This window comes from Hippopotamus amphibius, chromosome 11 (assembly GCF_030028045.1).
Source record: "Hippopotamus amphibius kiboko isolate mHipAmp2 chromosome 11, mHipAmp2.hap2, whole genome shotgun sequence".
Classification (NCBI taxonomy): Eukaryota; Metazoa; Chordata; class Mammalia; order Artiodactyla; family Hippopotamidae; genus Hippopotamus; species Hippopotamus amphibius.
In genome coordinates this window covers 36,205,557-36,231,273 of record NC_080196.1, presented here as the reverse complement: position 1 = coordinate 36,231,273, position 25,717 = coordinate 36,205,557, and the positions used below count along the sequence as shown (strand labels likewise).

At 53.1% G+C, this 25,717-nt stretch overlaps 2 protein-coding genes across 2 annotated transcripts; one reads left to right on the top strand and one right to left on the bottom strand.

The window, feature by feature from the left end:
* Positions 1–966: 966 nt before the first annotated feature.
* Positions 967–9,378, bottom strand: UNC5CL (unc-5 family C-terminal like). Its single transcript, XM_057699741.1, has 8 exons — positions 8,866–9,378; positions 8,056–8,356; positions 7,069–7,331; positions 6,288–6,389; positions 5,960–6,027; positions 4,994–5,094; positions 4,718–4,831; positions 967–2,679 (listed from the first exon to the last, which is right to left on the bottom strand). The coding sequence occupies exons 1-8, from the start codon at positions 9,248–9,250 to the stop codon at positions 2,457–2,459; spliced, it is 1,557 nt and encodes a 518-aa protein (XP_057555724.1). The 5' UTR covers positions 9,251–9,378; the 3' UTR covers positions 967–2,456.
* Positions 9,379–15,225: 5,847 nt separating this feature from the next.
* TSPO2 (translocator protein 2) lies at positions 15,226–17,651 on the top strand. Its single transcript, XM_057700540.1, has 5 exons — positions 15,226–15,283; positions 15,620–15,662; positions 16,511–16,703; positions 17,071–17,212; positions 17,451–17,651. Exons 3-5 carry the CDS (start codon positions 16,531–16,533, stop codon positions 17,649–17,651), a joined length of 516 nt encoding a protein of 171 aa, XP_057556523.1. The 5' UTR covers positions 15,226–15,283; positions 15,620–15,662; positions 16,511–16,530.
* The last annotated feature ends 8,066 nt before the right edge of the window (positions 17,652–25,717 follow it).

The window sequence follows — 25,717 nt, the reverse complement described above, 5'->3', positions numbered from 1 at the left end:
AATGTGCAAAGAAAAGTCCCCAAGTGGATATCCCCTGGATCACCTGTGTGCCATCTCTGCACAGGCCCATGAAATCAAAAGAGGTCCCTGGAGAGCCTTGAACATGGTCGTGTCATCCCAAAGCGGAAACTGAAGCCAGAGAGGGAAGAGTTGGGCTAAACAGCACTAGAGTCAGGGCTGAGAGCTAAGCGTCCCAACACCCCCGGAACATGCCATCTCTTGGCTTTAGGTCTGACAAATATGTGCCAGTGGGGTTTGATTTGAGGAAGAACAGATCCACCCTACAGGCATCAGGCAGCTTGTCACCTGCCTCAAGATTTCCAAGACTCCCTTTCCCTGCACTCTGAGCCCGTTCTGATGGATTAAGGCAGGGGCCAGAAGGCAGTCCCTCCAATCCTAGAACCCCCCTTCCTCGAAGGCTTTTATCATAATTCCAAGACTTGAAACTCTTAAAGTGATTTGTTCCAGGGTAGGGAATAACACAAAATAAAGATGCCTTTGGCTGGCATGGAAAGCAAGGAAGAAACAACAGGAGAAAAAGGGAAAACTGTACCAGACTCCAGGGAAGAAACAGGCTCTTAGTAGTTCAATCTGGAGCCAAATGAAGAAGGAGAAGGCCAAAGTACCAGCCTGGAGTGGCTGGCAGCTTCCGATGGGGTGGGAGGACTACCAGGGGATGGATGGGGTTAGGGGGAGAGGGAAAGGGGGAGAGGGCCCCACCCCAAAGGCTTGCTTCTAACAGAAATGGAAGCAAACCTCCCTGATCTACCACGCTGGACCCAGACAATGTCTATACCGGAAGCACAATCTATAAAATGCTTCTCTCCAGCCCGCCCTCATCGGTAAAATTTTGCCACATAAAACCATTCATACCCACATCCAAATTTATCAATCTGGGCAAAATACAGTTAGTAACAAAGAAAGGCAATTTTCATATTTTATTATACAATATTGTTCATCTTAGAAAAAGCTTTAATATTTTTTAATTAAATACAGAAGAAATGGTTAGTGTTGCCAGAGAGATCATTTGCCTGCCCTTGAAAAAATTAACAACACCTATTTGCAAACAAAAGAATAGCTTGAATTGAGTCAAATCCTTTGTTCTCTTTTCAGGACCCAGCCTACTGATTTGTTTTCTACACAGCATCTAGCACACAGTAGGTGCCGAATAAAGAGTTGACTGAATGGGATGTTCTTTAATCCCTATCCTCTATTTCCTGACCCTAAATTGGATCTTGACTCATGGGATAAAATCCCCACCCATCCATTCCTTGGGTAACCTGATGTCTTTCAATAGCCTTTGATCTTAACCATGGTCTAGAGACACTTGCCTAGAGGGGAATGACTGAGGATTTCAGACAGAGAAAGAAACACACAAGGGCAGGCACAGTAACTAGGTAGAAACAAAAAGATGCTAAGACAAGGAGTAACAGAGAGACAGACTCAGGGATGGAGCCACTGCAGGGGCCAGCGACAGCAAAATGAAGTCAGAGAGACTTAAAACTCACACAGTTTGAGATAAAAAGATTGAAAGTTTAGGCAACAATAATAATCTTGAAGCTTCTTTTCAGCTTTGATTTTTTACAACAGACATAATGGCCCAGAGAGAGGAAGACAAGGCAAGGATGGGAGGATAAAGAGACAAAGGAAGGCAAAGGAGACAGGTAGACAGCCAGCTATGACTGCCCATCTTTAGATCTGGCCTTGAACCCTTGTCCTGCCCTCACCTCACACCCACTGCACTGGGCTCCTTGATGCCTCAGCACCCCATGTGCACCTGGCTCCCACTGGAAGTCCAGTCAATCCCTGCCTTCCCCCACCTTAAGGTCTCTGAGCCACTCTTTGCAAATCATCTCTCCAACATCCTGCATGAGGCTTTCTCACTGCTTCAGCCAATAATCAGCTCCCTTCCTTCCCAACTCCTAAACCAGGTACAGTTCATATCACATCCACATCCCTTAACCACAGGGCATGTGCTGGTTTAGAGTTTGCCCTCAGCTTCCATGAGGGCATCTTGGTTCCCACAAGAGAACAGTGGTTTTCGCAAGGCTCCAAACCCAACTTCGTATATTCCAGGAGTTCCCATGATACCCAGTCCAATGCCAGGTAGCACTAAGTGCTCAGTGAATACTTGTGGACTAACCAGTCCCCAAGAAGTGCCAACAGGGCAGCCTAACAACAGTCCATTAGTCTATTAAATAGCTTCCTGGAGGCAGGCCACGCAGGGGGCCATCTCCTGGGCTCCTGCGCCCCCTGCCGGCCAGGACGGGATCTGCATGCAAGACGAAGGGTGCTGAAAGGGTGGTCCTGACTCGAGGTGGCCCCAGGCACCGTCCAGGAGTCCTGATGAGGTCGGTGGGCACAGCCAGGAACAGCAGCTGTTTTCCTCCTAGGTGTCGGGGCACATCCACGGCCTCCCAGTAGACAGAGCCCCGCCCTGCCCCGTAGCGGGGCTCTCAGAGCTTCTCATCCAGCTCCAGGCCCTGGTTGTCCTGGGCGCCCCCGCAGACCCGGGCTGGGCTGCCGCTTTGCGTCCCGTTCAGGTAGTTCTGGATGACGGAGGCACAGTCCAGCCGCTCCATGATGGTCATGAGGTAGTGCAGCTCCTGCAGGCTGCCGTTCTGCTCCTCAAACAGCTCCAGGATGGCTGCTGCGGGGCTGCGCTGGCAGGACAGGAACCTGCCCGGCGGTGGCGGGGGGGGGGGGGGGGGGGGGGGGGGGGGGGGAGATGAGAGGAGGGAGGGGCACTGCAGGAAGATCCACCCTCTCCCCCAACTCTGGTCCTCATCCTGCTCTGGTCCGCCCTTCCAGGGCACGGGGGGTAGTGGGAGGGCCCCAGACTTTGAAATCTGAGATTGCCCTGGCTCAAAGCCTACTCTTCTCCAGGCCTCGGTTTCCTCTTCTTACACGAGGGCTTGGAGGAGAGGACCAGCTTCCAGCTCCGATGTTCTGTATTTGCCTTCTCCACCCCCTACCCCCACCCCAAACACACTCTCCTCCCCCACCTCCCAGCCACATCCTGCCCACCACTAAGGAAACAGTTGTTCCCAAGCAGGGCCCTCCCCTGTTCAAAAACTTTCCGGAGTCTCTTTCACCTACTAACCAAGCCCACTCCCCGCCACGTTCTGGCTCACCCATCACTTGACCTTGCCCTGTTTTTTCTTACCTTTTCTGCCTGCTCCCATCCTGAAGCTCCCCTTCTCACCTTAAGCACACCAGACCCACCACCTCCTCTGCTCCTCCCCCCAGACAGAAAGGCTGATTCCCCACGTCCCCACCGCCTGTTTCTGAAGCCCTCATTCCCATCTCCCAGCTGGAGGAGACCATGCTGCACCCCTCAGCTCAGACTTCTGGTCATAGCTCCCACCAGTCTTTATTATTCTTTTTAATGGAATGGAAGTACAATGACCCTTGAACAGCACCACTTTGAACTATGTGGGTCCACTTATATGCAGATTTTTTTTAAATACTACAGTACCACACAGTCCCTGGTTGGTTGAATCTCTGGAGGCAGAACCATGGATGTGCAGGGCTGACTATAAGTTGCACTATGATTTTCCACCGCATGGAGGGTTACACCTCTAACCCCCACATTGTTCAAGGGTCAGCTGTAATCAACACAGTCATTATTCTTGCTTCAGCCATTTCCTGTCTCTGTTTCCAACTTGCTAGCCTATATTGGATACATACAATAAGATCAAAGGAACATGTGCCTTGATTTTTTTAAGCTCTCTGAATCCCTTACTAGAGGGTGCTGGGACCATGTCTCATTCATCCTGTATCCCAATGCTTAGCATAGTTTCTCCAGGACTTAATAGTTTCTCCAGGACTTAACATTTGATAAATGTTTAATAAACGGGTGATTTTTTTTTTTAGATTTTGGGGGGGGTGGGTTTGTTTGGTTTTTTGCTGTTGTTTTTGGCCACACAATGCAGCATGCGGGATCTTAGTTCCCCGCAGGGATCGAACCCATGTGCCCTGCAGTGGAAGCACAGAGTCCTAACCACTGGACCGCCAGGGAAGTCCCTTAAATGGGTGATTTTAAAATCTACCCTGTTTTCAGGATCCAACTAGTCCCATCTCCTGGGTGAGGTCTTCCCTGACCACTGCTGTCATCTTCTGGGTGCTGGAACTTAGCTCAGAATTGGTCTACTGGTCTCTCTTGACAGACACCATGGCTGTACTGTCCCCATTATTGCTAGTGTTTATTGAATTATCATGTGCTAGGCACTCAGCTACATGCTTTATATACACATTATCCTATAGTCTGCCATTCTGCCCCTCAGGGCACAGCATGTCAAGCACTCAGTATGTACCAATGACTTACGTGTTAACTGATTCATTTTTGAATATTTATTGAGCCAATATTTATGTACTGAGCGCCAGTCATGAGCCAGGCATCATTCTAGGTACCAAGGATACAGTGATAAATAGAAAGATGTCCAAAGCCTTCCTGTGCAGTCCCTTTCATTTCCCCTGCTCCTCTCCCCTGGCCTTTTCCTCTCTCACCTGCCATGTCTGCTCCTCTTTGTAGCCATGAGAATGAGAACTGCTCAGCCCAAACCGTTGAGATCGCTATCAGTGAAATCAACCCTGTTCTGGGGAACAGGGTGGGGAGCAGCCATTCCCTGACTTTTAAGTCACTCTCTTAGTACGTCCAGGCTCCAAGGGGTCAAGTCCACCCTCCACTCCCATGCACAGACCTCATTCCTCTTACCGGATTTTCATACCGCAGAGCCCCAGGTGGGAGGCCAGTCGTCGCCAGTCATTGCCAGTGATGCTGTTTGGCTCCAACAACATCTGCAGCTGCTCGAAGAGCTCTGAGGGCAGCCTGCGGGGAGGGGAAAGAGTGTCCTTGGAGGGGAGGATCAAGAGACCCAGCCTGGTTCCACAGACACCTCAATGCCATGCTTGCCCTGTAAGCCCAGGGGCAGGAATCCCAAACATCCCCCCACCCTACCCCCTGCAGCAGCCCAAGCAACCCCCACCTCACCTATTGCATGGGGGTGGCTGGGTGACAGGGGGTGGTGCTGTCCAGGATTCCTCCTCTGACGCCTGGAATCTGAGGATTTCCATGTACTTGGTCTCTAAGCCCTGAGCCAACAGAGGGGCAGGGATCTCAGTTAGGGATCAGAAGACATCCATCTGAGCAAGAAGCCGGGGCATCCACCTCCATGCCTCATGTCTCTCCTTCAGCCTGTCACCCGAAGACACTTAATCTGGAGACACAGCCCCACCCCAGCCAACACCCTCTACCCTCTTCTTCCCCGACCCCAGAGCCTTCATCCTTAAGTTTGCTCAGAGCTCTTTGGGACCTGGGACAGGAAGACCAAACAAGGTACATCCTAAGATACCAGGAGAAGTCCTGGGTGGGGTCAAGGGCAGGGGAGTTCATCTAATAATGGAGACACTGAACTCGGGCATACGTGCCCCCCTCCTCCATTTCTCCTCTCCTTGGTTCCTCCTCCCCAAGTGATACCCCGAGGGGTATCTGCCTACTCTCCAGTAAGATGCCACATGGTTCCCCAAAGACTCCCCAATCCCGATTTCTTCATGTCTTCCCTCAGGAGAGTGGGATCTCTAAGTCCCATCCCACCTACTCAAGACCCCCTTCCTGGGTCACTCTTCACCTGAAGATACACAGAAACATCTCTCAGATGTAGACAATCTGTCCAGAAATAAGCCATTTCTCTTTGATGCCCAAGTTCCTCCAGTTGGAAGAAAGGGTTCGTGGAGGGTTTGGTTCTTTTCCCTCCTGCTAGATTCGTCCAGGGAGAGACAGGAGAGTCAAAGATGGAGGGTAACTTGGAGACCAGGCGGTCTCTGCCCCGGAAGAATGCCCTCTTGACCTGCTTGATTATGTGATTAAAGCCATACTTCCTGGGCACCAGACCCTCGCCCACTTTGCCCAGGACTCCCCCAGGCCTTGCCCTTCCTCTGCCCCTCAGCTCCAACTCACATCCTGGAAGGTGTGCATAGTGACGATGATCTCATTGGTCAGTGCCGAGCAGTCCTCGTTCTCATTGGCTGTGAAGAGGAGACACAGGTGAGAGAGGTAAAGGCCCAGGAGGGGAAAGCAGGAGAGCAAAAGGGACTCCACAGGAAGGCTTTGGAAATCTGGAGCAACTGCACAGGCTACCTCATCTTTCTCTCTGCAAAGATCTGCTGTGGCCCCTGACCTCTAAGAGAAGGTCTGCAGGCAGGGCCGAATGAGGAGCTGTAGGGCTCCAGGGTGACGGGGAGGGGAGAGAAGGGGGCAGGAGGTGGGCTCGGGGCTCCTAGGCTACCTGCTTTTCTCCGGAAGCAGAAGGAGCGGAAGGGGCACTTTCCATGCCAGATGTGCAGATGGGGAACCAGCTGGCAACTGCTGTCGTCCACATTCTCCCAACCTGGGGAGGGGGCAGAGACAGAGCGCCTCAAGAGGGGGGCCTTCTACAAGGGTTTAAGGAGGTCACCCTGTGGCAGGCACCGTGCAGGGCGCTGAGGGGCGGGATGGGAGGGAGCAAAGGCAGAGGGTGACTCGAGTGGATGGGAGGCCCCAGAGCCTGGGCGGACACCCTGTGAGTGGTCCTCCTCCTACCAGCACACAGATCCAACCCTACCTTTCCACCCTCCCCTTCAACCCCCACCCTCCCATCCACTACATGCACGCCCTGTCCGTAGCTACACAAACACCCTTGGCCGCATCGTTAATTCCCGCAGCCAGCCCACAAAGCAACGAGGGCAGAGAAGACTGGGCCTCCTGCTCTGACACGGGCTCCATCCAGGCGGGACAATGGAAGCCTCCCGCTCCCTCCCTGCCCCTATGGGTACAACACCTCTCTTCCCACAGCCCACCCGCATCACCTGGGAGGACCACGGAGGGACCGGGGCTGAGTGGGCAGCAGAGGGAGGAAGTGGGCAAAGCCCGGGGCTCCAGGAGGAAGCAGCAGAGGCCAGAGGCCCCCTTGAAGCTGCTGCCTGCCCAGGAATCTCAAAAAGAAACTCGAGGCACCAGGTTTCCACTGCCCAGACCCTTCCCTCCAATGGGGTCCCCGATGCACTCTCCCCCGGCCCTGCCTCCCTCACCTTCTGAGATGTATTTGAGTTTCAGGCACTGGTCCCCTCGGGCCCCAGTGAAGTCAAAGAGCTGGCAGGGCCCGCGCAGGCGCCCACCATGTGGCTGCTCGTTGGTCATGGCCCACTGCAGGGCACAGGGCGTGTTGTTGAGGAAGTAGACGCGCAGCTGCAGGTGGGACTGCCCCGGGGCCAGCGGCGAGCAGAACATGGCCAACTGCAGCCACTTGCGGGCTTCCCGGCCCGCAGGCACCTCCAGCACACAGGTGTAGAGGCTGCGGAGAGAGACAGTGGCAGGGACCACGCACGGAGGGACGGGGGAGTCTGGGACACCAGCCCACCGGCCGCCCGGCTCCCGCTGCACGGGGGGCCTCTGTGGGGGCCTCCAAGGAGGTGAGGTGGACATTTCAGGGTGTGTAGGGAAGAACTAGGGTGGAGGAGTCAGCTAGGGGCATGGAACGAGGGTCATGTCACAGTGACTGTCACTGAGTCGGGAGAAGTGCCATCATGAGAACGAAGGAAGCTGGGCTCAGGGCCACCATGCATGGCCCTGATCTGGTCAATGGGTGGCAAGGAGACTGGGGCTTAAGGTCCTAGGAAGACAGAGCTAAGGACAGACATGCCATAGGATGGGGAACTGGAGGGGGCAAGATGCCCTAGGCAGCTTGGGGACAGTCCTAAACTGGGCCACAGGGAAGAGACAGACAATTTTAGAGACAGAGGTGGAAATGGGACAGGCCCCCTCTAGACAGAGGACCGGGGTTGAGCCAGACCCTTCTAGACAGGCAGAGGGACCACGGTGGGATGCACAGTCCTGGATGGGACTGGAGCAAGATAGGCTGCCATAAGCACTAGGACAGAGGGACTGGGGAAGGACAGGGGGATGTGGGGTTTGCAGGCCGTCTTGGACAGATAAAGGGACAGTCCCCTACAGAGAGCTGAGGATCAGGCAGACAGAGAAAGGGGGCAGGAAGGACAGGCGGATGGGCTGGTGCCTACCTGAAGTGGGAGAGGTGGATGCGACATTCATCCCGGGAGGTATGGTCTCCCGGCCGCCCCAGCGGCTTCCAGGCCTTGGCGTCCAGCAGGGTCGTGTTGCTGCTGTAGGTACGGGCCTGGCTGGGCTGCTGGGCACAGTGCTTGAAGGTGAGGGTGCAGGGCTTCAGGAAGGAGGCCCCATGGGGGCCACATGCCACCACAGGGCTCACCAGCCCCTGGGTTCGGGAGAGCGACGGGGCATCTGACAGATCCCACACCAGGATCAGTGACACCCGCTCCTGGCGGCCCACAGACACAGCACCTGGGGAGGGCAAGAGCTGAGATGGGCCCGGCAGGCAGGCACTTCCCTGCCCCAGGCCAGAGTGGGAGAGCAGGCGGCGCGGGAGCCCAGGAGAGAGAGTGCAGCAGGGCACACGGGGAGGCAGTGTGGAAGGAGAACAAGATGACTGTGACTGACTTGTGATGTAACCCTGAGCAAGTCGCTCCCTCCCCCCAGGGCTGCTGCCAGCTCTCTCACGGCCTCGTGTGAATTTGCAAAAGGTGTTCTTCCTCCAGACACTTTACTCCCTTTATGGGAGAAGCCTCATAACATACTGTTCACTAGAACAAGGCCCTTTACCTCCACCTGCCATAAAACTGTCATAAAAGTATGTAATATATCCATCTATGGAGTCAAGAGTCATACTAAACATATAAACAATCTTCAAAATGATGAAGATGTCTCTGAATGGTGCTCCCTTGGAGTTGGTGCCTTTGTCCAATGTGCAACGTAAACAACTGTACGCTGAGAAGGGAGCTGGGTGCTGTTACCTGGTGGGATGAGCAGGGAAATGCCCGTATCCTGGAGCATCAGGCAGCCGCCGCGGTGGTCCACCTCTCGAGCTGAAAACACCAACAGCTTGTGCATCAGCTGTCTGACGACGGTCTGGCCTTGGGTGGGCGAGTGCAGTTCCTGATAGAAGGCAGCTGCCTCCTGCAGCGTGGCCGGCGGGCATTCCCTGGAGGACTCATTTTCAGGTAGGCGAGTGGGAAGGGATGCTGGCTCCTCTTGGCTCTCCAGCTTCCAGCAGGAACCCAGCAGCCGGCGAGGACAGCGCCATCGAAGGCACTGGGCCAGAAGGATGGCACTTGCCACTGGAACCCCCACCAGCAGTAGGAACTGGGCGGGTTGGAAGGAACTCTCATAGGAGCACATCCGCCTGGTCACTCGATGCTGCCAGCTCCCCTGCACCCCTGTGCCAGCCGAGGCCAAGGGCCGGGGGCGGGGATAAGGAGTCAGTGTCAGGTAAGCCTTTTCAAGGCCGTGGGGGCTAAGACTTGGCTTCTAAGTGGCTGCAATGAGGGAGCAAACTGTCTTCATCCCAGCGCACCCTTGCACCCCAGTCAGATCAGTTTCTTTAACAGATCTTCACCTCTCCCTCTAGAGCCTGCCATGGCTCCCCATCATCTAGTACATCAAATTTCTCTCTCGTGAGACAGAAAGAGCTTGAGTTTGGAGTTAGAGAATGTGAGTTCACATGCCACCTTGCTACTGCCTGAGTGAGCTTGTCCTATCGTTTAATGTGCCTCAGTTTCCTCGTCTGTCAAAATAGCTCCCTTGATCTACATGGGCTGACAGGAAAATCTTAAAGTAGAAAAAGCAAGTCACAAAGAGCTAGACATCCTCTGATCTCGTTAATGTAAATAACGAAACTATCTACAAGTGTAGATGCATATTTACGGGTATACAGATGTAAATGATAGAGAAAGTTCTCGAGCAGTGCTGTGTAGTAAAAATATAATGTGAGGGACTTCCTAGGTGGCGCAGTGGTTAAGAATCTGCCTGCCAATGCAGGGGACACGGGTTCCATCCCTGCCACAGGAAGATCCCACATGCCATGGAGCAACTAAGCCCGCGCGTCACAACTATTGAGCCTGTGCTCTAGAGCCTGTGAACCACTACCGAAGCCCACGTGCCTAGAGCCCGTGTTCCTCAACAAGAGAAGCCACAGCAACGAGGAGTCCACGCACCACAATGAAGAGTAGCCCCCGCTCATCACAACTAGAGAAAGCCTGTGTGCGGCAACAAAGACCCAATGCAGCCAATAAATAAATAAATAATATTAAATATATTATATATTATATATATATGTATATAAAATGTGAGCCACAGATGTGCTTTTAAGCTTTCTAGGGCCCACATTAAAAAAGTAAAAAGAAACTTGGAGAAATTAATTTTGATAATATATTTTATGTAACCCAATATATTCAAAATATGATCATGTCAACAGGCAATCAATACAAAATTATTGGGATATTTTACATTCTTTTTTCATACTAAGTCTTTGAAATCCATGTGTATTTTACACTCACAGCACATCACAATTGGGATTCTCTCTACTTCAAGGACTCAGTAGCCACATGTGCTAGTGATTCCTGCCTTGGATATGCAGGTCTGGGAGGACACACCCCAAACTAATCCCATTGGTCATTACTGAAAGAGATGAGAAATTGGGGGACTGGAAGGTGTGAAAGAGGACTTTGTATTTGCTTAAATTCTTTCCTCTGTATTCTTTGAATTCCTCCCCCCAAGCGTGTCTGTATATTAACTTTGTAATTCTTTTTAAAAGCTATTATAAGTGAAAAAAAATAGCCTCTCAGAGGGATGGTGAAGATGGCATGAGATCATGTGAAAATCATTTGTAGATTATAAAACCCTGTCCAAATATGTGTGTTTACTTATGCCCCTCCTTCCGCCAGAAATGTCTGAATGTAGCACGCACAGGGATACGTAAAATACAAGAGTAACAAAAGTTGAAAGCAGAAGCAAAAAGAGAAAGAAAACCACAGGCGGGGGCCTCTGGTGAGGCTCACCTGGTTCCCAGCATCAGACTGGGGCCTTCCAGCAGCTTCCTGTAGAGATGTCAGCTCTTCCCCAGGCCCCCCAGAATCCAAGGCCTCCCCCTCCCACTTTCCCTCTTCCTCCCTTAATTTCTGACACCCCCAACCTCGGGCAAGACCAGGCTTCTCACAGCTCACTAATTCTAGCCCCTGGCCTGTGTTCCTGCTGTTCTCCGCTTCACGCTCTCCTCACCTGCTTCATCTACCCGCCTGGACCCTCCTGCTCAATAGAAAACCCACGTTGCCCCCACCCCCGGCCCCCACGCACCAGCCCTTGATGGTCTCGCCCCCCAAAATCCGTCACCACTGCCCTCCCACCACACTAAGTAACTCTTGACCATATGTTGTCACGGGTGGTTCTCCCACTCAGATGAACAGTGTCTGAGCACCAGCTGTGGACCAGGCACTGTGGGAAGTTCAGTCCTGCCAACAGTGATATCTTATTCGGCTCTCAAGAAGCTTCTGAGGGCATGGGAGTCATTTAGTCCGAGGCTGAGTTCTGTGAGACACCGTACCCTCCTTCAAAGTCCCCGGGGTCCCCACGGTGGATGCATTAGGGTCTGCACTAGTGAATCATCCCTTCCCTTTCGCCACCCACCCGGAGCTGAGGGCTTGCCCCAAGCCTCCTGCTCCTTCCTTGCCCACCTTCTTCCTACCTTCTCAGGACCCATGAAACCTAAGCCCCCTTCCCAGCTCCCCACCCCCGACAGGGGCCAAGGCTCCTCTGTGTCCTTAGGATGGAGCACTGGGCAGGATCTGTTTCCCCCGTGTCCTCATTGAAAATGTAGACAAAAAGGGAAGGCATGGCCTTTCTCCCTTGGCCTTAACACCCAACCCTGCAGACTGGGCCTCTGGCCGGGCACACAAATGCAGTGAGCCGGCGATGCCGGCGATGCCTGAACCTGGTGGAGATGGGGGTCGGAGCCGCAGGCTTCCCTTTATGTCCCATCCAACCCTTTCGATCCTCCGCAGTAAAGATAATTGGACTTATAACTGTAATAATGATAGCTAACATCCATAGAGCTTTACTCTATGCCAGTGTGTTAAAGCACTCTACATGGCCTAGCTCATTTGATCCTCACAGCAGCTTTACGAGCTAACTGTTATTTTTATATCCATTTCCCAGATAAGGAAGCCAGGCTTTCTCCCCCAGTGAGGACAGAGGGTAGATTATTAAGCTAGAACTGAAGGCAGAAGGGAAGGATAAGCAAAGATAACAAGAGCTTCCAGAAACACTGCCTTTCTCTCCCTGCCCCTGCTTTTTCCCCAGGGTCTCTTCCTTCCCACTTCTAGAGGAAATGAAGTTGGAAGAGAAAGAAACAAAAATAAATAGCAGGAAAAATAAACATCAGGAACTAAAGGCACGTCCTTGGTGCCACAGCCGGTGATGCCCCCCCCACCTCCCTGCCCACCGAGGCACTAGTGGCACGGGATGGGCTAGCAGTTGGGAAAGAAAGGAGGGGCTCCCTCTGTTTCTATAGCAACAACCTTCCCAGGGCCTCCAAGGACCAGAGTCCAAATCCCCTCCACCCCATTGGGTAGCACAGCAGAGTCCCCTTGCCCAACCTTCCAATCTGGAGGGCCTCTCACAGGGGCCCATTCATTACCTGGCCTGGAGCAGATTAACTGCTCCCCCCCGCTCAGCCCCCGTTTTCCCAGGCTGACAGCTCTCCAGGCTACATTGGCCTTCACTCCATCCTCCCCTTTGCCCCAGGAAGGGAAAGGGTCTCAAATCTATAGCACAGCAACCAGGTAAATGCAGACTGGAGGCTCCCAATCCCATGGCTGACCCTTTACTACCCAGGCCACAGGCCCCGAATCACCCTGGGTAGTACTTCCCCAAGAGGATGGACCTTTAGGGTGCTGCCATCACCCCTCCCTAGGGAGTTGCCTCCTCCAGCACAAAGATGCAGGCTCTGCTCATATCCTTTAAGGAAACTCTCAACCCTTCTCCCATATCACTGGTTCTTATTGTGTCTACTCCCTGAAAGATCTCCAGTTACTGAAGTACATAAAAGGAACCGGGATGGAGGAGTCCAAACCTAAGTCATCGGAAGCACTTATCAGCATAGCTTACATTTCCATAGTGCCTGCCCTGGTCCCCTGGGCAGTGGCCCTCTCCCAAGCTCCTTCCTCCTCTGCTCCTCCAGCACAAGGTCTCCACACTCTGCCAGGCTCGGCTGAGCTGGCCTGGCTCCTCCCCTGAGCCCCAGGTCGCCCCATCGGAAAGCTCACCCCACCCCGAGGTGCCCCAGGGGGTGTTCATCTTACCGTGTAGGTGCTCCCAGAGACTGCTGGCTTGTCTAGGAACAGTAGCTCCTTCTCTGCGAAACAGAGAGGTCAGCCAGACCCCGTCACCAAGCCAGCGGACTAGTAGAGGTGGGCGGGGAATCCAGGCAGGAGTGGCCTGGCACTTCCAGCTTCCCGGCAGAGTCCTGCCTCCCAGCCGCCCCAAGGAAGGGTGGGGAGTCTGTCTCTGTCTATTGGCAAAGTCCAGCCGAGGTGAGGGAGTATCCCAGGAGTCAGTGGACTTACCAGTCTAGGTCTGGAAGGGAGGCGAAACAGGGAGACAACCTAGGTACAGGTGAGAACTCTCTAGGGTGCCCTCTGCTGGTCACCGGCCATCCCCCCGCCAGAGACTATTAAAAAACGGCACAAGGTAAGAGGAACCCTAACCAGGGCTTCTCAAACTATAATGTGCACACGAACCACCTGAGAGAACTTGTTAGAAATGCAGGTTCTGATCTCATTGGTCTGGGGTGGGGCCTGGGGTTCGACATCTTAGAAGCCCCCAGGCGATGCCATTGCAGCCTGTCCAGGGGGCTTAGTACCTAGTTATACCCCTTTCCTGCACAGATATGTTGGTGGAGGCACTGAGTTAACCACTCACAAGCTGCTGGCGGCATTGGGTCACAGCCATATCTGCTCCCCACCCAGTGCCCTTTCCATTGCCTACAGGGATGCTACCGCTTAGGGGAGAGTTGAACCTCAGGCTATTTGCCAGTCTGGTCCTTCCTTTGACACTCTGCCACTGGAATGAAAGCTCCCTGTGCAGAGGGATGTTTTCCCAGCCATTTGCTCTGTACCCTCAGCTCTTGGTACAGCCCGATCTCAAGTAGCTGTTCAATAAATACTTGAATGAATGAGTGGGCCAGCTGAGGGAAAAGGGGAGGCATTTTGGATCCAGACTGCCAACACTGAACCCAGTGACCCACCTGCTGGCTCTGTGATCATAGGCTAGTTGCTCAACCTCTCTGAACCTCACTTCCTTTGCCTGTCAAAGGCACACAATAATATTTACCGTGCGAGGGATAATGATGGTCATTATTAAGCTAATAAATATAAAGTGCACACCACGAAATGGTTACTCAGTAAGTGGTAACTTGTCACCGAGGTCTGGCCTCCTGCAGTGGAGGTCACTCCCCCAGCCCCGCAGTGATTGTATCCCATAGAAAATAAGTAACTGCTGCTGCTTTTGTCTTAGTTAATGATTCTCTAGCCTCTTGTCCTGGACTGCAGCCCCCTGCCCTGTGCTGCCTGCCCTGGGAGGAGTGGATAAACACCTCCCAGGGGTGCCCAGGTCCCCAGAGTGGAGAGATGGGGCAAAGGAAGTGTGGAGAGCGGCCAACCTGGGCAAAGGACCTCAGGTCTAAAGGACAAGCAAGGAAGAGGTGCTCGGAACTTTGATAGTGATGCACAAGGGAGGTGTTGGTCTTTGCTGGACAAAGCTCTGCCTGAGTCACACAGGAGGCTGCCTTTTCCTCTGAGTCATGAGATTCTAGGGGTTTGTGAAACATCTGTCAGGCTCGACTCCAAGCCGGGAAGGGCCAAGCCAACTAGCCGGGGGCTGTGTCCATGTCTCATGAGATCATTTCCAAAGCTGGTGCTTGCCTCACTGGGGACAGCCCCAGTTACAGCCCCAGGTCCAGGGAAATCTGAGGGTCCCCACCACCCCCACGGACATAAAGCTGGTTCATGGGATGCAGAGACCACAGGCATGAGTAGCCTGGCAGCCTGGGGCTCCGCTGTGTCAAGAGGTCCGGGTCTCACAGCTCCAATGCTTCAACAGTTCCATCAAGGGGACCCCTCCAGAGGCCAGGTCTAGCAGACTAGGGGACCCCCTGCTGAGAGGAACCCCTCCAGGCCATGCAGGCAGCAACCTGGACTCCCCAGCCAGTGTTACCAACCTTGTCACTAGAGAAAGGCAGGCCGGCTGGGAGCCCCGCTCCACCCTCCTCCCCATCCCCACCCTCCTCCCCATCCCCACCCTCCTCCCCATCCCCACCCTCCTCTGCCCTCCACACATCACATATCATGGGCACTCAGTCTGGAAGGTGTGCTGCCTGAGGTAAGGAGAACACAGGCCTGGGAATAAGTAAGGAGGCACCAGGAGTGGAGGAGAACAGGAGAAAAAGGAATAGGGGTGGGGAGGGGGACCTCCAACGCTGGATAGAAAAATAGAAAACACAGACAGAGAGAGACAGGAAGGCAGAAGGTGAAGAAATGGGTGGTGGGAAGCAGAGAAAAATAGAAAGATGCACAGGCAGACAGGCTGGTCAGCCCTGTCCCCAGAACCTCCGGGACATGTTCATGGACCCTTGACAGGAAAGGATGGAATAGGCAGTCACCCCAGACACTGAGAATAACCACGTTTTTTTCCTTTTTTTCCTTCTAATCCTGTCAGTCATGGGAGGAGGCTGAACTATCACAGGCAAATGAGAAGCATGGTATTGGCTGAGGGCCCAGGCTGGAGGAGGGTCCGTGCGTCATCCCACGTGGGCTGCGAAAGACACGCACAGCAAAATGCAAATGAGCGTGGCAGCGGTTTTAATCAAAGACCAAGCAGTCGTTTCCTTGAAATGTCAGGCCACAAGCTATCTGGGGGGTTGTGTTTGTTGCCCCGCCCTCCGGAAATGCGGTGATGGAGGGGGAACCTCCCCCAGCTCCTGAGGGGAAGATGAGAACTTCAGAGAAAGGAGCTCGCAGTGTCTATCACTCGGCTGAGTTTGCATCTGGGTGGGAGCTCCGCGGGGTGGGCCCCGGGGGGTTGCTGGTCTGGTATAGTGAGATAAGCCCCAGGGGGATTGGCAGGCCGGTTCTGGACTAGAAAACACCCCCAGGGATCTCTGGCTCCTGCCTTCCAAACGTGGTTCTTCCAGGTTGGTTATGTCGCCTTGGTTGAGTTCAGTGTAAGACAATGTCCCCATCGAGGGCCTGCTATGTACCTGGCCGAGAGCTACCCACTGTGGGAGGCAGAAAAGACGGGTGTACCTGGACCTGAGATCCAGGATTCAGACGCACACTGGGGGAGAGGAGTCTTTCACTAAGAAGCAGTTATCAATGCTAGACAGGACAGTCCGAGTGCCAAATGAGTGGTGTGGAGAAACGGAGTCCATGGAAGGCGGAAAAGCGGGAAGGCAGTGTGGGCTCAGAGGAGGGGCATGGGGGCTGACCCAATGGGGCATCTATGAGGGGCCCAGGCCAGGGAAGAGTGTCAGGTAGGAGGAGAGAGATGGGCAGACACGGGGAAAGGACGAGGGGAAGGCTACCATCAGCGTGTTCTCTGCCTCCCCAGTTTGTGCCTCCTCGAGGAGAATGTGGCCTCAAGGGGCTGCCTTCGTGGCCCTGCCCCTCCTGGGGCCCACCCTGGTCTGGCTGCTCACCCATCATTGGCTGTCTGGTTGGTGTGACAGCCTGAGAAACCTGCCCTGGTGCCCATCCCACAGAGTCTTGCTGCTGGTGTGGACAAGAATCTACTCTGTCACGGGGTGAGCGCCCGTTTCTCACGCCCCAGGGTGGGAACAGGTCTCCTGTGCCTGAACTGCTGCCGTATACAGACTCTAAAGGGATGGAGACTCATCTTGCCTCTTCTTGGGTGTCCCCGCTGTGCCTGCCTCCGATTCCAGCCCGCCCTCTTCCTCCGCCCTCTCCCAGTTTCCCATCCCCTCCCCCTCCCAGTTTCCCATCCCCTCCCCCACCTCCCTTCTGGCCTTCAAGTGAGGCCTAGACCCACTTACCCCCATTTCAGCCCACGAGGATTCCCTCTTCGTAACCAAAAGGCCCTAAGCCAGAGGGCTTTCTCCACTCACCACGGAACACCCTCCTCTGAGCGTTTCTGCCACCATCTCCCCGCAGCTATGCCTCCTACCTGGTGTGGAAGGACCTGGGAGGGGGCTTTGGGCAGCCCCTGGCCCTGCCCCTGGGCCTCTATGCTGTGCAGCTCGCCATCAGCGGGACCATCCTGATTCTCTTGTTCGCAGCCCACACCCTTGGTCTGGTAAGGCGCCAGTGCTCAGCAGTGGAATAGGGTAGGGGGAGAGGAGGCCGCCAGGCCCCAGAAGCAGCTATGCAACACATCAGTCAGGTGTGGGGGCAGGTAACAGCTGGGAGACTTCTCTGCGCTCGCACGGCATGCACAGAGCGCCGGCAGCTTGGCTCGCTGGGCCCGGGGTGCTGCAGAAAGGTCGAGGGCCGGTTCCCAGGGCAGCCCGCCTGACTTCCCTGCCCCTGCCCAGGCCCTGCTGCACCTGCTGCTGCTTTTCGGGCTGGTGGTGAGCATGGCGCTGACCTGGCATCCCGTCAACAAGCTGGCTGCCCTGCTCCCGCTGCCCTACCTGGCCTGGCTCACCGTGGTCGCTTCCATCACCTATCGCTTGTGGAGGGACGGCCTCTGTCCAGAGCACCAGCCCCGGCCCACGGGGGAGAAGAGCGACTGAGGCAGGGGGGCAGGGGAGAGGAGGGAGGGCCAGGGTAAGGGTGGAGGAGACCTCAGTCAGGGCTGTGGGCTTGGGTGGGGACAGGGGAGGGGAGGGAGGTGGCAGGGCTGGATGAGTCCCTGAAGGTGACTTGCTCCCATGTGGGCACCGTCCTGGGTCCCCTGGTGCCACTTACCATTAGGATTCGGAGACATGGGAAAGGGAGGAAACTTATTTAACATTTCCTATAAAATAATACATTCTGTGTTAATAAGAGTTAACTTAGTAGTATCAGTAAATAAAATCGTAACTAACTTTGAGGGTATGGTGTGAAGTGTAGACTTGAACGTGTGAGGTGCAGGGCTCTAGGGTGGGAATGGATGTGTCTGTAGGCGTGTGCACGTGGGCACATGTGAATGAAGGTGTGAACGCACGTGTGGGGAGAGCGGGCACACCATTTCCACTCATGTACCCTCACAAACCTGACCCCAAAATTTAGGACTTGGATTTTTTTTAACAGATTTTTTTTTTTGTCCACACTGCACAGCTTGCGGGATCTTACTTCCCCGACCAGGGATTGAACCTGGGCCCCTGGCAGAGAAAGCGCCAAGTCCTAACCACTGGACTGCCAGGGAATCCCCAGGACTTAGATTTTTAATTACCTGAAAAACAAAATGTTTCTGAAACGTTACAGAAAAGCAAAACAGAAAAGTAGATACAGTAAAAAAGGATACCAATTATACTTGTCAAGCTACATATTGTATCGATTATATTTTTATAGTATGTATCATATATAAATATAAATATAAATATATGTTATGTATCACATAGAAATAATACTGTATATTCTACGTTATATTTTTATTTAATTTATTTTAATTAATATATTATATTAATTACACTAATAACGATATCATAGTATATATTATGGTTCTATAATATATTATACATTATAAATGTCATACTAAGACCTGTCATTATCTCTGATATGTAAGATTATAGATCTTTTTTATTTTTGTTTTCATATACTCATACTATTAGTTTTTTACATCAATTAACTATTACTGTAATAAGAAAAAATGTTGAAAAAAGAGAGATGTAAGCCTCGGTGCTGGCGAGTGAATACAGAAGGAACTTCTTGTCCAGCCTTCTTTCTTACTTCTCTTTCTAAACTTTCTTATTGGCTTTTTTATTTTCCTCTCTTCCCTCCTCTTGTTCTCTTCTCCTCTTGTCTCAACACCCTGATGGTGGCAAGAAGTGACCGCTCTGGGGCTGCCTCCCCAAATCTTAAGCAAGGCCAGCTGGAAGGCCCGGGCACCTTGTGGAAGGAGCTTTTAAAAACATCAGCCAGAATCTCTAGGGAGGGGCCTGGGCATCAGGGTGTTTAGAACTGCCAGGACCCCCTCACGTGCAGCCCACCTGAGAAGCACTGCTCAGGGTGTCCCAGAGCCATCTGGGGGGCGTATTAAATATGCGTGTTCCTCAGACCCCACCCAAGACCTAAGAATCAGCGCTTTGGGGGTGGGCTCCGGGCATCTTTAGATTTAACAAGCTCCCAGCACTTCAGTCAGCTGCTCGCTGAAATTTGAGAGCTCCAGGCATGGATGGTCTTTCAGGGCCCTTTTTGCTTTGACAGCCTTTGGTTCTGTGAGCTGAGTTCTGGGTCTGGAACCAACGGTGCATCCTCATGTGGGGGGGCGAGGGGCCGCACAAGGGGAATTAGGCAGAGGACATCATCATTTGAGAAGGAGACTGGCTGTTCTTGGAGCTTGCCAAGGGAGCACAAGCGAGAAGGGATCTGCATCCTCCCCGCCTCCACGAAGGGCGTGCTCTGCCCAGCCGGGCACATCGGTCACCCGCGTTCCTGGAGGACATGCACCGTGTCCCACCCGCCTTTGTGTCCCCAGCCCCAGAGCAGCACAGGGCAGAGAGAAGGTGTTCGTGCATCTTTGTTCATGAATTGATTGAATAAACGAACACATGATCCTATTAAAAGACAATGCAGACCAGCACCCCCCCAACACCTGCACCCAACTCTGGACCAACTGAAAAAGCCTCTTTTTGAGGGGAGGGGAAGGCATTACTTGTTGAAATTTCTCAGGTGGTTCTAACGCGCAGGCAGGTTGAGAACAGCTGCTGTGGGGCGTTCCTTCTCAAAGTACGGCCCGGTGACCTCCTGGGGCCCTTGTTGATGGCCTGGACTCTAGCCTCGCTCCAGACTCACAGGATCAGATCACCTTGAGGAATGAGGGCCACAGGGTGCAGTGGTTTGCAGTTCTGGCCTTGGAGACAGACCAGCTTGGGCTTGGATACTGAGCCTGTCATTTATTAACTGGTAACCAGGTACAGCTTACTTCACTGTGCTTCATTTTTCTCATCTGTAAAATGGGGACCTCAGAGAATTTTGGGGGAGAGTAATTGTGTCTGGCACAGAGGAATTGCTCAATAAATGCTAGCTGTCCTAGGAGGGGACCCCAGAAAGCCACTTTAATGAGCACCCATGGTTCTGATTCACACTGCAATGGGGACCCACCCTGCTCTGAGACAACAGAAGTAATTCCCAGGCTTCCTAAGGGCCGGGAGAGTGATGACCTTCCCCATGGGTCTGTGGGCCAGCCTGACCAGTGCCACACGCACAAAAGGATGGGCTCTTTATCTTACGCATTCACATGCATTTTGACTTCACCTCGATCAGATTTTTTAAAGCTGCTTTTAGTTGAATTGGTAACTCCACTGATTCAGGTAACTGTTTTAAATTTATAAATGTAATCTATAAATACTGAGCAAGGACAGGCTCAGGAGCCACACTGCGTGGGTTCTTATCCTGGCTCCACTGAAACAAGTCGACGCCCCAGAAGTGTCATTTTCATTGCCATCACCATCTCACGTAGGCTTTGCAGATACTTGCTACCACGTTTTATTCATGTTGCCAACTAATTCTAGAAATTAAACTGGCACTCCAAGAAGATGCACCATGCCTGTCATGTGACTCTGACCTCCCCAGGGCAAGCTGATGCCACAAGCCCAGGGGTCCAGGTGCCTCTAGGTTTGGATACTGGCCCTAGAAGGAAGCTTGATTTGGGCAGTGCCCCAAGCTCTAGAATAGCATGACTGCCTGGCATGGCATGAGCCAAACTAAAGGGCTTCCTGGCTTTGTGCAAAAAACAGCCAGAAAGGGCAGGATCTCCAACCCCAAACTCTTATCCTCTGACCACAAAGTTGTCCGTAAAATCCCCCTCAGCACCAGCTCCTTGGTTCCCGAGTGGGAGCCTCTAACCCCCCAGCCTCCCCACCTGCCTGGCCTCTTGCCCTTCCTCTAACCCCACCTCCCAGTTCGGAGCCCAGCCTGGAGTGCACACTGCCCTCGGCCCCTCCTCTCTTGCTACCTAGAGTTGTGCCTAAATAGAGTCAGAGCTGCCTTCTCTCTTTGCCAGTTGTGTCCCGGGATTCCACCATCCAAGTCACATGTGTGTGCTTCTGTGTCCTTGGGCAGTGTTTCTCCACTTGCCTCTGAGTGGGCACGTGGTGTCTGAATACAATTCATTCAGTGGGTAGGGGAGAGACAAGCCCTTCACCAATGTCTGGAGAGGTGGGGAGCAGCTCCAGGTGAAATAACAACCCCAGGAGGCAGGGTGATGTCTCATTCTACTGTATCCTGGTCCCCTCTTTTCTCCCCTGATCCCTTCATTCTTCCTCCTTGTGCCAATGTTTGCAGAACGGGGATACACAGGGGCAGGTGAGGTGGGCAGACTGGTAGGTGTATGTCTGGCGGACAAACATTGGTCGTCTGGGCTGGGGGCGGGGGTGGGGGGACAGAGTGCAGGAAGTGTTTTCTCTGTGCATCTCTGGTCCCTCCTACCTACAGGCAGGTAGAGGTGATGTCCTAGTGGAGGCGTAAGCCTCCCGAGTACTGTCAGGCCCGGGCCAGGACTCCAAAGTCTTGCTTCTCTTGTGGTGGCCACCATCCATTGTACCTCCTGGGGTTCCCCCGCATGCCAAGCCCAGTTTGAGAATCTTCCCAGAGTTCTCTTTTCTTGCAGTTCTAGAAAACAAGAGCAAGACCTTTTAATTTGAAAGATTTAGGGCCAATCCTCATCGGTGACGAAAAGGTTACCCATGCAAACAAAGCCTGACTTTGGCGGGAATCCACTCAGATCTGGACCCCTGCTTCCGTCCTCAAGCAGAGTCCACCGAGGCCCCTGCCCCCAATGTAGCTTTGAAGGACCCTTCATCATGGAGGCCCCCCTCTTCTGGCATGCAAGTTAGGAGAAGCCCTCTTTGTCACACCAGGAGCCTCAATGGTGTCTAATCAACCTTGTTGGTCCCTCTAGTGTCTCTGTCTCTGAGGTCCCCCAGCCTGCCCAGAATGATCTGCTCAGAGGAGCGCCTGAAAGAGCCCCTCCCACCTCCACCTGCCCCTACCCCAACACATTTCTAAGGGCTGAGAGTCTCCTCTCAAAAGTTGATTGTTAAGTTTATCACTTTCTCCCAGTAGGTTCTTCGGCCCTGCAAACACCCTTTCAAAGGGGAACACTATTAGTCACCTTAATTGGCATGATTCTTATCAGATCGCTCTCCTCAAAGACTCAAAGCACCAGCCGCCAGCCAGCCGCAGGGAGTGACCCCTGGAATGGAAGACCGCAGGGACCAGGAGTAAAGTCCCAGGTGTCACCATTTTCCCTGGGGCGGTGTGTCCTGCATGGCCAGCCAAGTGTGGTATCCTGCACAGGAGGAGATTGGAAACTCTGGCCTGCCCTGTGACTCCAGAGCCTCCTCCCATCCCGGCCTCAGACTCTGGGAGACACTTGGCCCCCTGCCCGTACCCCCGCAAAGCTCTGGACACCCCTGTGTTTATGTCAACAGAGCGGCTGCCGGCAGGGGCAGGCTCCTGCCCGCCAGGGGGGCGCCTGGTGCCCGGGGCTCGTTGTTTGTGTACCTTGTCTCGGTAGTGACCGAGGGGCGGGCATGCCACGAGTGGGTCTCTGGGGCAACGCGCTGTTGGGGTCCCAGCTGTCCCTGCACATAAAACACCCACTCCATCACCAGGCTCCCGAGGTATCTTCTTTCACAGAGTGAGAATTTAAACCTTCCCCTGGTGAGGCTGCTATTTTCCACCAGCCCCCTGCTGGCCTCTCTACTGCCTTCCCAGTGAGGGCATCTCGGCATCCAGCCGAGACCCAAGGAATAGCCATGTTTGACCCTGTCTCCTCCTCCTCAGCCACCTCCTAGAACCTCAAAATGTTTTCTGAAATGACCGTGGGAAATGGGGCAGGGAGAGGCAGGCCGCGGCTTACCCTGGGCCTAACCCAGCTCCTCCCAGACATAGAGACAGATTGGGAGAATTCCCTTTTGGGTTTCCATCCCCTCTCACCCACAGGCTGATGTCTCTATACCTATACCCCCTACACACACACACACACACACACACACACACACACACACACACATACACATACACACACACCCTTCATATACCAATTGCTTCCAGAGCCCAATCTCGCTGCAAGAATTCCTTCTCCCCCAGCCCCCTTCTTGCCTCTCCTCCCTCAGAGCCTGGCCTTAGGGGTCCTGGTAGCAGTAGGGACTAAATGGTGAAGTAGTTAAGATTCTGGAAGCACAAATCTCTGCTCTCACTAGCTGTGTGACTTTGGGCAAGTCACTTAACCTCTCTGATCTCAATTTCCTCACCAATAAAATGAGAATAATAATAGTACCTACTCCAACATCCTTATGAGGAATAAATGAGTTCATTTACATGACCTGCTTAAAGTCCAGTCAAGCCCCAGGGAGGGTTGGGCCGGTGTCAGCTCTCCCGTTATTGAATTCCAGGCAGCATACCACCGTGGGAAAAGCATGGAACTTGGAGGCTGACAGCCTTGGGTTCAAATCCCAGCACCCTACTGACCCCACTGAAATAAATAGATACCTTATTTCCCAGTTTCCTCCTCTGCAGAAGGGGCGTTATTGATAGAAACATACCTAATACTGTTAACATGGGGCGGGGGGCCGGGGGGGGGGGGTGCCTGCACTAAAAGGAGCACAGTGGCAGCTGCAGGAGGAGTCCAGCTCCTGGCAGCCGATCTCCCAGATTAGCTGCTGCGCTCTGGGGCCAGCAGGGGAAACTGGACTGACTTGGAAAGGAGAGCATGGGACCAGGCAGGAATGTGGGCCCCCAAGTGGTGCCATAAATAGCCAGAGAGAGTCAGGCGGCCTCCAGGGAAGAGGGGTTGGAAAGGAGCAGTGGAAAAGGAAACTGTCAGTCATCCGTCCAGGGAGGGTCCAGGGCACTCTCCCGAGTGTCAAAGGTAAAATTGTATGCATGTGGTAGGAGAAAAGGGTGACGTCTCCAGAGAGGACCAGCTCAGGGACCACTTCTACACCATCTCCCAGCATCACTCAGAGTCAGAAAATTTCCGCCACATTGTTCACCTCCACCCTGCAGGTCTTCGGGAGCCAGCGCTGCTTCCTCATTTTCATCCCTTTGACCATCCTAGAATAGAGAGCAATACCTCAGCCTGTGTCACAGGCAGGAACACTGAGGCCCACCCAGAGATGCTAAGTGATTTGGCCAAGATCACACAGTGAGTCAAGGATGGAGATGGGGTTGTGAACATGGATTTTTTTCCCCTCCCAATCCAGGGTATACACTACAGCCAAAATAGAAGAAGCTATCTTCAGGGAGGAATTCTTTCCCACAAGGGAACAGTGAGCTGGCAAGATTGCTTCTCCCCACTTTCCTCCCTGCTAGACATTTTACTCTTCCTTAGTCGATCCAAGCACATCACTGTAGCTGCGACCAGAAGTGGGAAGTGGAAAATAATGCTTTAAAGATGTATTCATCAGAACTAGCAGTCCTGGAAATAAGAACGTAGGCTCAGAAGACCTGGACTTAAATCCCCTTGTGTGATTTTTCTTTCTTTCTTTTTCTTTCTTTCTATTTATTGGCTGTGTTGGGTCTTCCTTGCTGCGCACGTGGGCTTTCTGTAGTTGTGGCAAGCAGGGCTACTCTTCGTTGTGATGTGCGGGCTTCTCACTGCAGTGACTTCTCTTCTTGCAGAGCACGGGCTCTAGGCTCACAGGCTTCAGTAGTTGTGGCACGTGCACTCAGTAGTTGTGGCACACGGGCTTAGTTGCTCCGAGGCATGTGGGATCTTCCCGGACCAGGGCTCGAACCCATGTCCCCTCCATTGGCAGGCAGATTCTTAACCACTGCGCCACCAGGGAAGTCCGCTGGTGTGATCTTCTACAAATCACCTTTCTGAGCAGCAGGGCTCTAACCTGCAAATGAAGCCAGTAATACATACCCGTGTGAGACTGGCGTGAGGACCAAAGGCAATAATACGAGCCTAAGTGCCTGAATGCCCCGCGATGCTATAAGACTGGGAGCTGCTCCTGGTGAGGCAGCACCTTATTCCTCTCCGGATTCTTGGAGTTTACTACAGTACTGCCTGGCATGTGGGAGCCCTCAATAAATGCTGATCTAATAAAAAAACGAAGTAAACTCTACATTTAAATGTTGTGTGTTTGTGTGATGGTAATAATAATATAGTGCGTTTGCTCTTTATCAGCTATCACTGCCTTTTCTTTGCAGACACAGGCACCACTACCACTACTCTGTGCATTACACCCCTGGAAAAATGCCTGAAAAAAAAATAACTTCTGGATAAGAATGCTTTTAGTAATAAGCCTAATAGGTAGGGTGACCACATAGTTTGTCTATACTGGGGCACTTTGGGAGTGAAAGGGGAGCCAGTAGCAAGTATGCCTGGACAACAGATATAAACTATGACTATCCTGGGCAAACCAAGATACTTGGACATCTTACTCAGAGGCTGCCATGCTGCTCAGAACTCTCTAGAGGAGAGAGCCCCAAATCTTCCAAGCCATCCTGACTTCTATTCTCTACTCAGACCATGGAAAGGGTCCACTACCTTCTCATCCCCAACACCCACCTACACAGGGAGCTGTGTTCAGAGGAGGTTCCCAACATCCTTAGCATTCCTCATTTTCAACCTCTAGGTGACTCTGACCCTTCTGTTGCCCTGAGAATGTCCTAGACTGTTTGCACTGCCCCAAACGTGAAAACC